This window comes from Phacochoerus africanus, chromosome 9, assembly GCF_016906955.1.
Source record: "Phacochoerus africanus isolate WHEZ1 chromosome 9, ROS_Pafr_v1, whole genome shotgun sequence".
NCBI classification, from domain to species: domain Eukaryota; kingdom Metazoa; phylum Chordata; class Mammalia; order Artiodactyla; family Suidae; genus Phacochoerus; species Phacochoerus africanus.
Window position 1 is genome coordinate 48,098,454 of NC_062552.1, and position 17,582 is coordinate 48,116,035.

Genomic DNA, 17,582 nt, shown 5'->3' on the forward strand with positions numbered 1-17,582 from the left:
CCTCATCAAATGTCATACTGGTAACACGGAAAATTTAACTCCTAAACATCCTTGGCTTCAGAAGGGAAAGCTAACTTCACACATGAGAACCAAAGACCTGAGTTCAAGTTCATTCATCTATGCCTCTCAGCCACCCCTAGTAAAAGTGAGTGGCCAGTATCAAGGTCCTGTCAGAAGAAAACAGCAGGTCTGAGTAACAGACACCGGAGGCCCCTAGAGCCAAGGCCTGGCCGGGAGAGGAATGGATGCCCTCGCCAGGCCTGGCTTCTTTCCAGGAACTGCTCTGTTCTGTCCCTAGAAATCCACCTTGCTGCAGCCAGGGCCAGGGCCCAGAGCTGGTTCAAAGGCCTGGCCCTGCAAGTGAGGGGAGGGCTCTACCTTGGCTTCTGAGAATCAGCTGGGGAGGGCAGGACAGCAGTCCAATAGAAAATCAGGCCACAGGGAGCGGCTGGCCATGACTTCCAGCAGCTCCTAATCCCACTGACCACTCCAAGAGCAATGGAGGGAGCACCAGATACCCTACCTGGCTTTTCCCAAGCAACCAAGACATACACAACACCACGGCAAACTTCTTTGGAGTAAAGCAAACTTTCATTAGGCTAGGGCATGTGCAGAGCTATAATTAAAGCCTGCCTAGCTGCTTTCTTCTCTCCTTATGAGACAAATTCAATAACCAAAGGTAGTTTCATGCCTCTTTTCACTTAAAGAAAATTAAAGCAAGTCTCACAGTTGTGTCTGGATGACTCGGTTCTGAGAGTGAATCACCTCCGATGGGGAGAGCTGACTTTTCTCACCTAACACCACAATTTAACCACAAATGAAGTATATTCTTTAGCATGATAACCGTTTCTATGGCACTTTCTGGAATGCTATGAAAGCATCTCAAGAAACAAGGTCATCTGAAACACTTTTAAGCAGAAACATGTCATCCTCTGTGGCCCTGATCAGTCACTCACCCCAACAACCCAAGATGTCAAGAACAAGATGACCCCTTTCCCAAAGGGGCTGATGGCTGTGGTGACAAGGGCTTGATGAGCCGGGGGGTTATTTCCCCATCAGCAGAAACGGTGTGAAGGGTGATGAGAGCAGGCGTTACCCACGCTGAAACTCAACCCTCCCAGAGGGACTTTTCTAAGCAACACCAGCAAACGTGTGTGAGGCTGACATCTTCACAGATTTGACTGTTCCTGTGTGAATCCTCAAGTGTATACCTTTTAGACCTGGTATGAGTTCATGTTTTTATTAAGCAGACTGAGAATGATATGGATGGTCCAAAATTACATAGCTCCTCGGTGGCGCTGCTGGGACCAGTACTCAGGAACCATGACCCTTGGTCCAAATGCAATCTCTGATAGCACCTCCAAGCTCCTCTGACCTTTGTTTCTGGTTCCTTTGTAAGAACCCAAAGGAGATAACAGTCCAAAAAGAGCTCTAAGGAAAAGCAGACCTTTCGTTGCATCTTTATCTTCAGCAATGTTTGGTTTAAAATGAGCCATCAGCTGCTCCAAAATTAAAAGTACCTCTTCCTCCAGCCTTTAGCTGGCCAATCTTGGCAGTACCACCATGGAAGAGAGCCATGTCAAAGCATGTTTTGTTTTTTGGTTTTTTTTTTTTTTTTTTTAATTTTTTTTCCCCATATGCACAGCATGCAAAAGTTCCTGGGCCGGGGACTGAACCCACACCACAGCAGTGACAATGCTGGATCCCTAACCGCTAGGCCACCAGGTAATTCTGAAGCATGTGGTTTTGAATTTCAAATCTTTCCTGTCCAGAGTAAAAGGATGCCCAGTAAGACAATTTCATACCCGTGACCTCCAAAGTGTTATTTCCCCCTCAGGACCAGGAACACCCTTGGGTTGTAGTTGAATGCAGTACTCTTGAAGTCATAAGGACAGGCTCTGTATACTAGAGAAGGCTTCAGAACAAATAAAGCACAAAGAGACAGGCTGTCCTCAGCCCAGCCTGACACAGGTATGTCTGGCATTCTTCCCTGAACCCTGGGCCCTGCCCTCTCATGCTGGCAGTCCTTTTCTCTCACCCTCCAGCCTCTTGAGAGGTGGCTTCTGGCAGGTTGTTTCCAAACACCCCACAAGAAAAGCTCAACTTCTGTTTTACAGGGCTGTTGGTAGCTGAGAGAGAAACTCCAAGCCGAGAGTCAGTATTCAGAGGCAGGGTACGTACGGGCCTGAAGCACAGACTGAAATTCCATGTCCACCCAAGGAACTGCCTCTGCAGAGCGGACAACAACAGTGTGATGAACACTGACTGAGCCTGGGAGTTAGCAGAAGGCAGGCACTACACAAGTCTTTGCTCTGATTCCAGCCAACTGTCTGCTTTCTGTTCTAACCTTGAATGCCCATAACTAGGTCTGAACTGGTGTTGCTCCTACTGTGTACAGAAGATCCGCCAGAGCATCCTCTGCATTTGTTAAAGAAAGATCTCCGGTTTGCCCATGGACTCCTGCTCTGCAAATTGAGTCTGCTTTAGTTGAGGATTTGTAGCATGGTTCTTTGTTATACCAGCTGCAAAGGTCAAGTTACCCAGGTCTGTGGGGTCAAGTTGGAGGGGTTAGGTCTGGCTCTGGACCAAGGCCAAAGCCGCCTCTACTGGAAAGCAGCCCTTCCCTGTTCCCTGGTGCACAGTTCAGAGGAGGCCATCTGGGCTGCCCTCTTCTTTCCAACCACCCTCTGCAGGCATTCGCTCAGGGCAGTGCCAGGTAAACAGACAGGCAAGGAACCAAGGCTATGCTTCCACACCCAAGAGAACTTTCTTTCTGGGCAAGGAATTTCAGTTCTAAGGGAACTAAGAGTAGGAAGTGTTTTAGGCAATGGTCAGGCTTCTCTTTTTAGTGTTCATCTCATCAAAGCCTCAACTCCTCTATGCCCCTGTTCAGTGGGGGAAAAGCAGGGTTGGACTAAATGTCCTTTTCAAAGTGTTTTGGTAAACAAAATCATTTTTTGATAAAATTCAATAACCACTTGCCAGGTCTTTTAAGTGTTTTTCCAAATCCAATTTTCCCATAATAACATGTCTATTTTAGGAAAGCCTGAAAGGAAAGAGAAACAACAAGACTGTTCAGAATATGTTTCTAGAGCAACTGCTCTGCAGCTCCACGGGGACCTTCAAAGCCAGAGCCAGGGAGCTGTGCTGTCAGGTACCGGGGAAGCTGTGTTGCCATTGTCGACTCCACAATTACAGAGGGCGGAAAACATGAGCAAAAAAATGAGAAATAGTATTTCTGGTAATAAACCTCATAAATTTGTTAATGATTCCTTTGGGGGAAAGAAACAAACAAAAAAAAAAAAACCAGCAAAAACACCCTTCCCACCAAACTCCAAAAAAGAGGCAAAAGAGCGCAGACTTGTGGTTGCCAAGGGTGGGGAAGGGAGTGGGGTGGATTGAGTGTTTGGGATTAGTAGATGCAAACTATCACATTTAGAATGGATAAGCCATGAGGTCCTACTGCACAGCACAGGGAACTATAACCAGTCTCCTGTGATAGAACATAACGGAAGATAAAATCAGAAAAAGAATGTATATATATATGTATGACTGGGACACTTTGCTATAAAGCAGAAATCAGCACGACACTGTAAATCACCTATACTTTAATTTAAAACAAACAAACAAACAAAAAAACCAGAGGCATCAGAAATTTTCAAGAGGAGATTCAAAGAAAAACTACTGACTTCCTGTTCTGGCAATGCAACAAAGTGAATAAAAGGAGAACCATCTCCCCCAGTGGTAACACAATGCAGAAATGCTACATGAGACACCAAAAAAACTCCTATATCACTGATGCCTAATTATATGTTGAGGTTTCCCCCCCCCAAAAAAATTCAGAAAAGAGGATGTTAGCTTATATTCAAGTCCTTTTAGAATGTCTTTTTATGTGGGGAAGATGCATCAGCCTGAGATGACTCTAGTAACACTAGCTTGGGATACTCACACAGGACACCCAACAAACCCTCCTGGTTTTATTTTTAAAGAGGTAAAGAAATTTAACAGCTATAATAATTCTTCCCAAAAGCATGACCTCACAGGTGTTGCTGAAAGAAAACTTTTTTAAATTAAAATATAGTTGATTTACAATGTTTCTTCAATTTCTGTTGAACAGCAAAGTGACCCAATCACACACAATCCCCTGTCCTGTACAGTAGTAGGGCCCCATTGCCCTGAAAGAAAACGTTTTAAAGAATATTTTAAAAAGCAACATAGCAAAGTTAAGTTTGAGATCACGGTCATATCTAACTATGGAGTTAAAAAACCCTAATATTTCCATGTTATGGAGTGAAAGAAGGAAAAAGCAGTGAACTTTCAGAGATAAGAGATGTACCGTAACTAAAACTGAAAATGGATACAACCGCAGATTAGACACAGTTGAAAGTATGAGTGAATTAGAGGAATGCAGAAGATAAAAGTGCAAAAAATATGAAAGAAGGTGAGAGAGGTAGAGGGTGAGAATGTCCAACACGCACCTAACAGAAACTCTAGACAGAGCTGATGGAGGAGGAAGAGGAGTTGATGCCTGAGGACTTTCCCAAATCAGTGAAACATATACATTCTCAGCTTGGCCATCTTGAATGAAACTAAATAAAAGCAGATGACTACCTGGCACACCTTTTTTTTTTTTTTTTGGTTTATAGGGCTGCATCACGGCATATGGAGGTTCCTAGGCTAGGGATCCAATCGGAACTGCAGCTGCCGGCCCACGCTACAGCCACATCAACGCCAGATCTGAGCCGCATCTGCCACACACACCATAGCTCACGGCAACACCGGATCCCCAACCCACTGAGCGAGGCCAGGGATTGAACCTGCAACCTCATGGTTCCTGGTCGGATTCGCTGCCGCTGTACCACGACAAGAACTCCTTGTACACACTTTTAAAACAATTTTAGATCTACCTGGAAAAATAAGATTACCTACAAAATGGGACTGCAGCAGGCTTCTCTGGAATAAATCTGCAAAGTGTTGGGAAATAACTGCTGATCTAGAATCCCATGCCCTGCTAAAACACAGCCAACACATAAAGACAAATAAAATGATGCTCAAACAGGGACTGAGCTCACCCTTCACCGAAAAGGAATCACTTCAGAAGAAACATGAACCTCAAAGGAAAGAGGATTTCACAGACGAACTAAACAAAGAAAATGAGTAAGCATGGGCTATAATGATGATGATTGTTGACCTCAGAAAAAAGGTGGAACTAACACCTGCCAACAACACGGAAGATGGGGGAATCTGAGTCCAAATCTTCTACGATCCTGTTATTCAAGAGTAGAAACAGTAGTTCACTTTAGACTTCATTTAAGTCAACAGTGAGTGTGAAAAACAGGAAACTACTGAATAACATAATTAGAATAAATGACTTCAGTCAGTGGAGTTATATCTCTATCTATCTATCCAACAGAAAATAGGAAACAAAGAAAAACAGCAAAGAAAACTTATACATACACACACACACAAAGGTGACAGAAATTATTCCAAAATAATAATTATTATGCTAGATAAAAATGGATTAAAATTTCTCCACTAAAAGACAAAAGAGTACCAAGATTCAGCCATTCCATAAATGAATTTATCCGTGAAACAGAAACAGACTCACAGACATAGAGAACAGACTTGTGGCTGCCAAGGCAGAGGAGAGGAGGGATGGTTGGGAGTTTGGGATTAGCAGATGCAAACTATATTACATTACTGGGTGGATCTGAGCAAACTAGAGTCCAGCCCGGGCACACTCTACACAACGAGGGAAAAGCCACAAGCTGGTAAGTGGGAAAATGGGGGTTCTCAATCTTGGGGACAAGGGGAAAGACATGCAGAAAGAACAGTGGGGCTTCCATTCAGATGAAAGATGCTCTGGTCTATGGTCTACAGTCATACCACCCTGAACACACCCGATCCTGTCTGAAATATGCCCTGGACCTATGGGTAGAAAGGCAAGAAAGATTTTTATGTCTACTATGAGGCCACAGTTTTACAAAGCTGAGTTACTCATGCAAACTAAGTGGTTTCTCTTCTATAACTTGATGTTTTTACTGCTGAGCCTCCCTCACTGACTGTGATCTTAGACAACACCTAATTTAATAAGAGAAAGCTCAAAGGCTTGCTGTGCAGTCCTTGACTCCCAATCTGAAAGACACCATTCTCCAAACACACTTCTCATCAGGGATCTATGACCTTGTTCCTGGAATAAACACCACATTGATGAGGTGATTACAAGGAAGGCCGCGTCTCTCCTTCCAATTTTCTTTCTACCAAATGTATAAGCTATGAACAAGTCTACATTCTTCCTACATCTTAAACTCAGTTTCACAGTTTCAAAACAGTCCTTTAGTTATTTCCTTCTTCTGGTTATTTTAAAGCTTCAGGGATTCCCCTCTCATTTCCTTTTTACCCCCCTCTTTCAAGATTTCTCCTTGTCTCCTTTAAGTGACAGTTCATTTTATTTGTATTAGCCTGAACTTTTGCCAAGGCAGCTGTGAATTCTTACCACAGGATTAAAGAAACAAAGATATCAATGGCTACATATTTATTTTTAAGATTCTTTACATATCTGAATATGCAAGATAAGCAGGAGGGTAAATAAAGACTAATCTTTGTGACCACACCCAGAGTGTGACCACAGGGCAATGGCTCCAACTCTTGGTTTATATAAGTACGGGGAAGAAAAAAAAAGCCAGACAAAACAAAATGTAAAAACCATCTAATGTGGGTACCAGGGTTTATTTTCCACTGTGGAATATGGGATCTGGGTCTATTTTTATAAACTTGATTTAAGGAATATTACCTCTTTATCTGTAACTTTTCTAAGTACTCTATATTGTTAGTTTGAAATGCTATTTCCCTCTCTATATTTCCTTAGTCTCTATAGTCAGGGCTGAGACACTGTCTCACCAAACTGTCAGAGGAAAACCTGTGCCTCCTCTGGCAATGCTCTCAGAATCCCCCAAATTCGCTCACATGCAGGTAGCAACCTCTATAGCACTTTTCCCCCCCTCTTTACCAGAGAGGGACCTGTTTAAGAGGTGAATTATGATGACGTTGTCATTGTAGTTCTAGGGCTTGGGAAACATATAAAGCATCTACTTAAGTTCTATAAGGTATAATCGTCATAAATGCTTTTTCTCTAGAATATTGCCATGTGTAATAATAAACTCTACATCCTTCCTAAGGAAACAGCTCTATCATCTATCAGTTACAAGAAAGCAGATGGTTCTCTGTGACACCTGATGGCTTGCTGCAGTTTTGTCCCTGGAAATGAGCACAGCGAGGGGCCCACTCCTGTGTGGCCCCCGCCTCTGGGCCTGCAAACTCCACCTCGGAGGCTAATTAAACTGCCTTCGCTCTGGAATAGGACAGAAAAGAAGCAAAAAAGGAGTTGTAAGCATTTCACAGAATGTCAAGCACAAAAGCAGTGATGGGAGCATTTAGCACCCTGTCATAAATCTTTACCTTGGTTTAGGAAAATAGGCATGGGGGAACCAGACCCAGATCTGCCCCCCCGCCCCCCCTCCCCCGCCACAGCGCCTATGACAGTCAGACACAGTGCCTCCCGCTGCTCCTGCATCACACCATCACACACACACACACACACAGGGATCCCTGCGCAGCCAGAGGCCGAGGAGGAATTCACTGTAAGATCTGTACTGACTTCTCCCCTCTTTTTCAGTACTCCTTGGAGAATTAAAGCCACATGGAAGGTTAAAAAGGAGCACTAAAAAGTGTTTGGTTTACATAAGGCTTAATTCTCCACCCCAGAGATTTGGCTGTAGTTTTGTGTTATAACCTGAAGGGAGTAGTTTTGCCCCTAAAACGTACACAAACTGTGCTTAGCACATTTGGAGCTTTCCTTCCTTTCTAACTTTAAAGGCTAAATGACTAGACTATCAAAACAGGTGAGACCTGTTGATTCCAACGTGTCTTTCACTCTTACTTAAGCCGTGGAGATCATCAAATTTGCTTTTCAACATCCCTATTACATAGACAAAAAAAATAATCTGGCCTCTACTTACACAGGCCATTCAAACCCTAAAAGCAGACCTCACTATCTACTCTTCTAAGCTTTAAAAAAATAACCTGTCAAATCTTCAAGCTGTTTACAGTGACAAGATCACGACAGAGAGGCTGACTTATCACAAACACAGCAAATGCAAGCCCTGCCCACTTTCTCTCTCTACCTCCAAACAGAAAACACGCATTTATTAAATGCTTAGTAATACGACGCTCACAGGTGTGTTTTTCATGTTCTGTTCATTTTCCACTCTGTATTTTGCTTGCAAGAGAGTATTTCTGAAATACTTATTTTAATTCTAAGTGTAATACAAAACATAAATAACAAAAGAATCAATAGTAAAGCCTGCTATGTTAGATATTCCAGGAGGCGTATTTGTACAAATAACTCTGGCATTTTGAAAAATCGATTCTAGAACATCCTCGAAACGCATTACTGCACCTGCCCTCCCTGTTCTCTCCCCCCATGCACTTAGACACACAATTCAGGATGGCGGCATGTCCATTTAAGTGAGACGAGACCGGGCTGCCCCTGACCTACCTCACAGAACATATAGAGAGAAAGCAGTGTGAGTCCAAGGTTATACACAACCAAAATCCCCCGGCAAGAGAATGGCTGCCTATTCTTCATATATTTTGGTCCCAGCCACACAATTAGCAAGTATAGGATGGAGCAGACCAAAGTAGGGATGTAATTGTCCAGAAGAAACCATCCTTTTACTCTGAGATCTGGAAAAGAAGAAAAGAAAAACATTTAGTGATTGATAAAGCAGATACAAAAATAACCACGATGTTTTTCAAACATTAGAAATTTTTTCTAACCACACTTTTCCAGTCATCACCTACTACAGTTGTTCTTCAGGTAACAGAAAAGCGACTAGAAGAGGAAGTGAGTCTTCAATATACAGCCTGCAAAGTGACACTGTCATTCATGTTCTGAATAATGACGTGGAAATTTTTCATGGGTTTTGCTAAGAAAAATACTTTAAAAAAAACCCTTTCCAAAGTCTCTTAAAGAAAACAAAGAGAAAGCTCAAATCTCCATTAACATGACTGATGAACTAGGCTTGCTGAATGACGCAAGGGACAATGAAACCCTAGCAATGCAGTCTTGGGGCTCCAAAGTCCTCCATTTCAGCCACATGTCAGCAAATTTGCCCATGCATGTGGACTCAGGAAATGTGCCACTCAGCCAGCTCTGTGATCGCAGCAGTGTCTGCTAGGAGTGCTGTGGTCAACAGCAGAGGGGACGATGATTTTTTTTTTTTAAGTGAGGGTAAAGAGGCAATGACCAGATAAGCGACTGTTTAAGAGAAGATCGACACTGATTCCAGGAAATTACTGGTGGAGGAGGAACCTCCCCTTTTCTAGAAAGGATGGGAAAGGAAAAGGAAAACTCATTCCAAGTAGCTACCTTGGCAATCTGACAGCCCTCTCCTGGATGGGAGCAAACTCGCTGGCACTCAGATCCCCCAGGTGTCATCTGTCCCCTGAGAGAGTCCATCCTCTAGCTGACTCTGCAACATAGTCCCCCCTGCATCCTGCTACGGTGAGCCCCACACCTGTTGCCCTCCATCTATCCACCCTCCAAGGCCCAGGGGGAGCTCAGAGGACAGGTCAGTTTCACCTCCTCTATTGTCTAAGCAGCAGCTAAGTGAGGACAGTCCTGGCCCCTTCTTTGACCTGACCAGGACATCTTGCTACTCTCTCCAATGCTTTCCTTTGACTTTGTAGGACAAGTAGAGGTTAAGCAGAGCATTTGTCCACTTGGGGAACCACTGTCAGCCTCCTTTCCTGCAGACCCTCTAAGTTTCCCCAGTGCTTCTTTCTTCTCTTGGCTTCAGAGGGAGATATCTCCACCCTCTCTCCACCAGTGATGCCAGGATGGGGTGCTGGAGGGGGTTACTGTCTGGTCCGTGGAACTGTGCTTCTTAGAGGCCTTCGAGGAAGAGGCTGCTCCAGCGAACTTAACAAGGGGATTCTTAACACTCTTTGTTCTCAGCTCTGGGCCTTAAGCTGTCAATTCTGAGAAAATAAGTTCCTACTCAGAACTAACATCAGACTGTCACATAAGTTTGTGTGCATCTACATATCACCAGCGCCATAAGTGCACACACAAAAACCACTCATTTTTTAACTTAAAGCTGTCTGTTCCTTGCTTTTTTAATTTTATAACTGGAGTTCCTGTTGTGGCTCAGTGGTGACGAACCTGACTAGTATCCCTGAGGATGCGGGCTCCATCTCTGGCCTTACTCAGTGGGTTAAGGATCCCATGTTGCCATGAGCTGCAGCACAGGTCGCAAATGCAGCTCAGATCCCTTGTTGCTGTGGCTGTGGTGCAGGCTGGCAGCTACAGCTCCCACTGGACCACCAGCCTGGGAACTTCCATATGCCACAGGTGTGGCCCTAAAAAGACCAAAAAAAAAAAAAAGGCACCAACAGTGTCTCAAGATACATAACACATGCATTCATCTCAGTGGATAGCAAAAGTGGTCTCATGGCTATGTCAAAGTTAGACTGACAGACAGGAGCCAAAAGACATGAGAAAAAAAATCAAATAATGTTCTAAGCACACAAAGACAATATTAATAATGAGATAGAGGAAATATCTTTAAAAAATAAATAAAGAGGCATTCCCATTGTGGCGCAGTGCAAACGAATCCAACTAGGAACCATGAGGTTGGGGATTCGATCCCTGGCCTCGCTCAGTGGGTTAAGGATCCGGTGTTGCCAGGAACTGTGGTATAGGGTGTGGTATAGGCTGGCAGCTGTAGCTCTGATTTGATTCCTAGCCTGGGAACCTCCACATGCCATGCATGAGGCCCTAAAAAGCAAAAATAAATAAATAAATTAATTAATTAATTTTATAATAGCTCTTTATCTTTCCATATCACCAAGCATCCAAGTACTTCCTGGGTGGTTGGCCCAGGCAGTAAATCCTTAGGGCTTGAGGCAACAGCAGAGCTCTAACCCTCTCCCTGCCTGGTGACTGGTTCAGACATGGGCAGGTGGAGGGACCATGGCCACTGGGCTCTGAGGAGACGATAGTTTCTGAAGGGCTCTGGGGAAGTTTCCTCATCCTTAAAACCATGCAAATGATTAGATTTCTTCCTCATCTTCTGGAAATGCAACCTGTAGCTGCAGCAGCCACAAAAAGTGGGAGACTCACCCTGAGGACGGAGTTGCAATATACTGAGGATGAAAGGTAGGAAGTGGTAAAACCGAAGGGCCGTGGCTAACATCATAAAGCCCGTGAAATAACTCAGACCTCGTAATCTAAGTTAATATTTTTTATTGGTATTTCAGTCTTTTTGTTTTGTTTTGTTTTTTTGTTTTTTTAGGGCCACGCCCTTTGCATATAGAGGTTCCCAGGCTAGGGATCAAATTGGAGCTGTAGCCAGTGGCCACAGCCACAGCCACGCCAGATCCATCCATGTCTGCGACCTATGCCATAGCTCACGGCATTGCCAGATCCTGAACCCACTGAGCAAGGCTAGGGATCGAACCTGTATCCTCACGGATTTGTTAACCACTGAGCCGTGACAGGAACTCCTATTTCATAAAGCTGGATTTTTTTGGGTCCCATAAAGCTGAAAGAAGGCATTGTCCCAACACAAACACAGGCAGATGGACCTAGCTTGTTCCTTCCCATGGGCTATACACTTATTCAATCTAGAATTCAACTTGTCCCCTCCCGATGGACATCTAGGTTATTTCCAGTTTTGACAAGCAATGCTGGGAGGGAATATCCTATATGCATCTTTACTGCGTCAAAGAGCATGTGCATTTTAATTTCAACATAAAACACAACTGCCCTCCAGAGAGATTTCCCCAAGTTAGGTCCTTTCTCCACATCTTCACCATCATCACAGACAGTACCAGCCTTACTTCATCTCTGCCGTACTAACAGATGAAGTTCCTTTTGTTTTCTTTTGTATTTTAAAAACCATGAGCAAAACTGAGAATCTTTTCATGCATTTCAAAGCCTCTTGTTGTCTTCCTGTGTCTCTCTGTGAACCTAAAAAGTTCCTTCTTTACAGGTAAGACATTGTAGATGATGTGAAAAGAAGGTGTGCTATGGAGCTGACTTACTTCCTGAAAGATAATAAAAGACCAGGAGGATAAGACCTGAGCTCAGGGGTGTATGCCCACCCACTGATGGGACACAACATCAAAGGACATAAGCAAGCCCTTCGAAATGTGAAAGGGGCAGAGTTTTAAACTCCTACTGCAAGGGTGCATTTTGCAAATCAGTTTCAGCTGAAGATGCATAAGAATTGAGGAAAACACAGTACCAACAGCAATAAAATCCATGGCATTCTCAGGCTACAAGCTTCACAGCATAATCTGAGCTCTAGAGGCAGTCAGCAGAGGGTCACAGCATCTCTGTCTCTGCTCTGGCAGCCAGGGGACCCTGCACCAGTTCACCTCAGAGGACTCCAAGTCCCTGGTATCCAGGACAAAGGGTTACTCTAATAGTGGAAAATGCTGATATTTTCTAGAAGGTCTTCATGTAACATTTACAAGTGCCTAGAACAAGGGGCCGGGGCGGGGGGGTAAGGTAAGCAAGACCCAAAACCACCTTACCTCGGGGGCCAAGCCATGCCCGGAAATAGGTACTAAGTGATGCATCGAAGTGTTCCATCTTAAGACCTATTAAGAAAAAGAGACATTGATTAATCTCCACTCAAAATGCTTTTTATATAGCATCTTCTCCAAAATGACAAGAACACATTCTTTTCAAAGAACATGCTCTGGACAAGGTTAAGTTCTTTATGCTAAAACAACTTTTTTTAAAGCTCACAAAAGTAACTTAGGTGCTAGTTCTAATTCGAAAATCAGAAGGAAAGACACAACCCCGTGAATTCACTTTCTAAATGAAGCGCAAGTTTTCTGTGCTCCTTTTCTCAGGTGCATGACAACTCTTGTCTGTGAAGCTGAAATCTCAGCGGGAAGAAGGATGAAACCGGATGGAAAAGGGGACAGAAGAAGGAGAGCCCATCCGGGCAGACAGGACAGCCACAGGGAGAAGGCGGCTCCTCTATGGGGTGCTTTTATTAAGTGCTGTCTTCAAGTACTTCATGTCCACAGTAAAAATTCACTTAAGATGAAAAGAGGTGGTGAGAAAACCCCCTCACTTTGCTCCAACGCAATCCCTCAGCCCCACTGTTATGAGAAGCTACTGGTACCATTTCTTGGGTATATTTCCTGGGATTTCTCTCTTTGGAGCACAAAAGAAAATCACCATCAAAAGGGTATTTCTACAATGTGGGTTGCAACCCATTAATAGATGATCAAGTCAACTTTGCACTAAAAATAACAAACAGACCCTAAGAATCACTTATTGATAAATACTGTCATGAATCTTTGGTGTTAGTGTATCATTTATGAGTATGATGCACTCAGCTATGATGTAAAATACATTCGTAACTGTGGTGACTGCAGGAAGAAAAAAAGCTAGAAAAACACTACTATACTGAGTAGGGTATTTATTACCAGATTTCCAAAGACAACGTGGCAACAGTCTCCTACCAGCAGTTACAGACTTGCCCCCATAACTAAGATTTTAGAACTCCTTACTTTCCCCCCATTTAAGACTCACCTTTGCAGGGTAGCTGTTTTTCATCTGCCTATTGACTAGGTTTTCTATAAAGTTAGTAAGCATATGTTTAACTTTCTTGGTCATTACTCCTGGAAATAACTACAAATATTTTACCTTCCAAGGGCAAAGGCAAAGTTGGTTTCAGCTGGGTAGTTAATCATTTAACATAACATCTCTTCCTTGGCCTGACACAGTGAAGCGTCTGTGTCCTCTGGCTAATTTCACGGATAAAACTACTTTAGCCATGAAATTATCTAATGGATTCTAGTAGTTACAACTGAGTCAGTCCAGCCTGGCTGTGAGAGAGAAAGGTGGAACCAACGACACCTTTAAAGCAGCAGCTACCAGAGTTCTGTCCCCATACCTATCCTGCCTTGGGGGGTGGGGTGGGGGGAGGGAAAGACTTGGGAGGTGACAGGCTCCCTCAGCCTGGGGTTGGAAATAAGAAGCCAGCAGTTCCCACACCCCCAAGTGCCAACAATCAGACACACAAACATGGCACTAGTTCACTTCTGAAATTCAAAAATTAAACAGCATTTTACCATAATGTATTCATTCCTAAGACCATTCTGGTCCTGAGCCATTTCTTTCCCCAGAGTGAACCTCTTCAGGGGAAATTCTAGAAAATCTTGAAGGAAACTGGCTGAGCTTTACATCTCCTGAATGAAAAAAAGAGTCCATTCTTAGATGTGAAATGTATCTACTAAAGGTTATTAGAAGTCTTGCAGTTAAAAAATAATTTACCCACATCTAATTATTTTTTCATCACCTATTGAAAATCACCAAGAAACCGAAAGTTCTGGAAGACAACAAACATGTTCCTATAAAATCTCAACCACCCTAATACAATCTAACTTTGAGAGGGATGGATGGAAGGCTACGTACAGCTGACCCCGAATGACACAAGGGGTGGGGCACCCATGCTGCACACAGGTGAGAATGTGCGCGTAACTCAGTCCTCCAAACCCGAAGTCCCTTTGTACTCTCAGATCCAACCACCGGCATGTCGAGTGGTGCTGGGGTGTGGACTATCGAAAAACATTCACATATAAGTGGACCTGTGTAATTCAAACCCACATTGTTCAAGGGTCAACTGAACCTGGAGAGCACAGAGCCGCCTGCACCTCAATCAAAAGCAAATGAAAGAGTTCTTGTTGTGGCTCAGCCTGATCAGCATCCATGAGGATGTGTGTTTGATTCCTGGCCTTTCTCAGTGGGTTAAGGATCTGATGTTGCCGTGAGCTGTAGCGTAGGTCGCAGATGTAGCTTGGATCCCTCATTGCTATGGCTGTGGTATAGGCCAGCAGCTACAGTTCTGATTAGACTCCCAGGCCAGGAACTTTCATATGCGGCAGGTGCTGCCCTAAAAAGATAAAAAACAACAACAACAACAAAAAAAAACAAAGCACAAATGAAGACACGAATCAAGGAGGAACAAGGTAAACACCACAATTACCAGATTGATTTACTGATGACAAGCTGCTCACTAGGGACATACTGACCTTCCCCCAGAGACATTTTAAATCTAGATCCTGCTATTACTTGATGCATACATAGCTCACTGATGGGTCGAGTTAAACATAAAGTCATCAGCTATTAAGCTAGGGGCTGAGAGCAGGCAGAAGAGCATAACAGGTTGGTAGTGGTTAAGTGATGCAATGCTGGGCTCTGCATCAGACGATCTGGGCTAGAAATCCATTTTTTCCCATTTACTAGGAATATGACTTTGGACAGGTTATTTAACATCCTACCTGTAACATCGTGGGGGGATAACAAAGTAACTGCCTCTTAGGCTGTTAAGAAGAACAAATGCTTTAACACTAGTCCTAATAAGGTCCTTGGAGCAGGGCCTGGCACACAGCAAGCCCTCCACTAGAGCTTTCCTGCTGTATGTGGGCTGCACATTCCACTCCTCAGTGGACGCCATCAGCCACCCATGTGCCTCGCCCACTAAATGCCACCCGTGAGCCCACAACGTTCTCTGCACATCCTAACTCTCCCCAGGGGACAGAGGCAGAAGGTGGGGGAGAGGATTTGTCAGTGGGAGGCATTACCTCAGCACCAAAGTCAAGGCCGAAATGTACCAATTAAATACCTACTGTGTACAAAGGCTCACCTAATAGGGATAAACACAAGAAGCTCACCTGGAGGCCTGGAACAGACTAGATACTCATAATTGGGAAGAAGGCAGGTGCTGAACACCAAAACCAACCCACTTTGCAAAAAGAGCAGGTGCTGGAATGATGCATTTACATGTGACTATCAGGCTGTAAAAGTCCTAGCAAAGAACAGTGTTCTGCACTCTAAACATCAGGACACACCTGCTCAAAGCAGGAAGGGCGTCATTCCTGCAGAATGGAGCTGGAGGGAGGACATCAGAGGACTTGGAAAAAAACCGAGGCTCAGGAACGGGTGTAAATGACCTATGGCACAAAGACGACAACGATGACACCAGGGCAACAGAAAAGCAGCCTGGCTCAACACAAGGTAGAACTGCAGGCCAAGAGTACTGAATTCAGCACCAGCTCCCAAAAGTGACTGTGGAACGTGGGCTATGGAGATCCTGTTGAGCCCGCTACAGGCCACCTGTCCTGAATGATCCAGATCCGACCCCGTCCTGGGCCCCACGGGAGGTGGCAACCCCAGGGCATGCCTTCTCCACAAAAGCACATGCACGGGCAGCTTCTGCCAAAAAAGGCACATCTGTTCTCAGACTGCATTTCTTCTCAGCTTGAGAATTCCTCTTTTAGCCTTCCAGAACATCTCACAACCAAACTTAGGAACAGGTGAAACAGAGCTACCAAAATGTGCTCTGAAAGAATCTACACAGAAAATCACAAGAACTCTAATTTTCAGACAGAGTTACTCATTACACCCTAAACATAATGCTGAAAAAACATGGGACACGGGTCCCTGACCAGGAGAGTCCTGGTCTGGATGTGGTCACATTCGCTGCTTTCCCCAAACTCTCCCCCGTCTGTGCCCACGACTGGACGTGTCCCACACCCTCCTCAGGCAGGGCTGTCTGTTTTTACACAGGTTGCCAGAGCTTCTCCACCAAAGGTCTGTGCAGCTGGCCACACACCCTGACACCACAGATTCATCTCTCATCCGGGCCACATGCTTACCAAGTACCTGCCGTGTGCTAGGCACGGAGGCACAAAGGCTCGGATGGGTGCAGTGGAGAGGAAAATTCCAGGCTGGGGCAGGAAGAGGCACACATAAAAACATGTTAGGTAAAGCAACTGTTTGAAAGGAAGAGTAAAACAGGGTAAAGGGGATGGGATCATAGAGCAGGAATTTACTTTGGAAAATGCAGTTGGGGAAGGCGACCGGGGAAGGGGACCACAGAGCAGAGGGACAGGGACCTCATTGCAGTGCAGGGGCTGGCTGCAGGTAGTGGCCCAGGGCCTGGGATGCTCTGGCCACCCACTCTGGAGCTCCAGAGCCACTGGCTGACTGTCCTCCTCTGCCCACTTGCCGGGTCCACAGAAATCAATCCCCCTAGCACAGGAGCACATGGCCCAGCAGGCTAGGCAGGGGACCCAGGAGGCGGCAGCCTCTCCAGCTTCCTGGCTGCTGCATACAACAGGATAAATGGTCTCAACAAGTGCACTCCTCTCGCTGGGCTGGCCTGCCCAGCGGGGTGGACTGGGCACTGGCTGAGCGGCCAGGGGCCATGCTGTCCTCTTTTGTACTTTTCTAAAGGAACGGAGCCCTGCAGAGCCCTTGACGCTCTGCCTGGTGATCTGGGATCATGGAATGGCATAACTCACTTTGCAAGAGCTGTCTGACCACACGGCCAGGTCTGCAGCCTGCCTGACTGCAGTGGCTCCCCATCTTCCAAGCTGCACGTGGGCGGGGACATCACTTCGTAATAGCCCAAGTCACCCTCGGGAACACAGCTGCTCTGAACAACTGTACCAGCAGGGACCAAGCCCAGGCATTGGGCTCACACAAGAGG

At 44.9% G+C, this 17,582-nt stretch overlaps 1 protein-coding gene across 1 annotated transcript in view; it reads right to left on the reverse strand.

The window, feature by feature from the left end:
* Positions 1–17,582, reverse strand: part of ELOVL5 (ELOVL fatty acid elongase 5) — a 72,387-nt gene that overhangs the window by 13,240 nt on the left and 41,565 nt on the right. The window contains exons 2-3 of the mRNA XM_047796758.1: positions 12,604–12,669; positions 8,558–8,745 (exon numbers count right to left, since the gene is read on the reverse strand). Coding sequence (XP_047652714.1) covers positions 8,558–8,745; positions 12,604–12,661 — 246 coding nt within the window. The 5' untranslated portion in view covers positions 12,662–12,669. The remainder of the gene's footprint in view (positions 1–8,557; positions 8,746–12,603; positions 12,670–17,582) is intronic.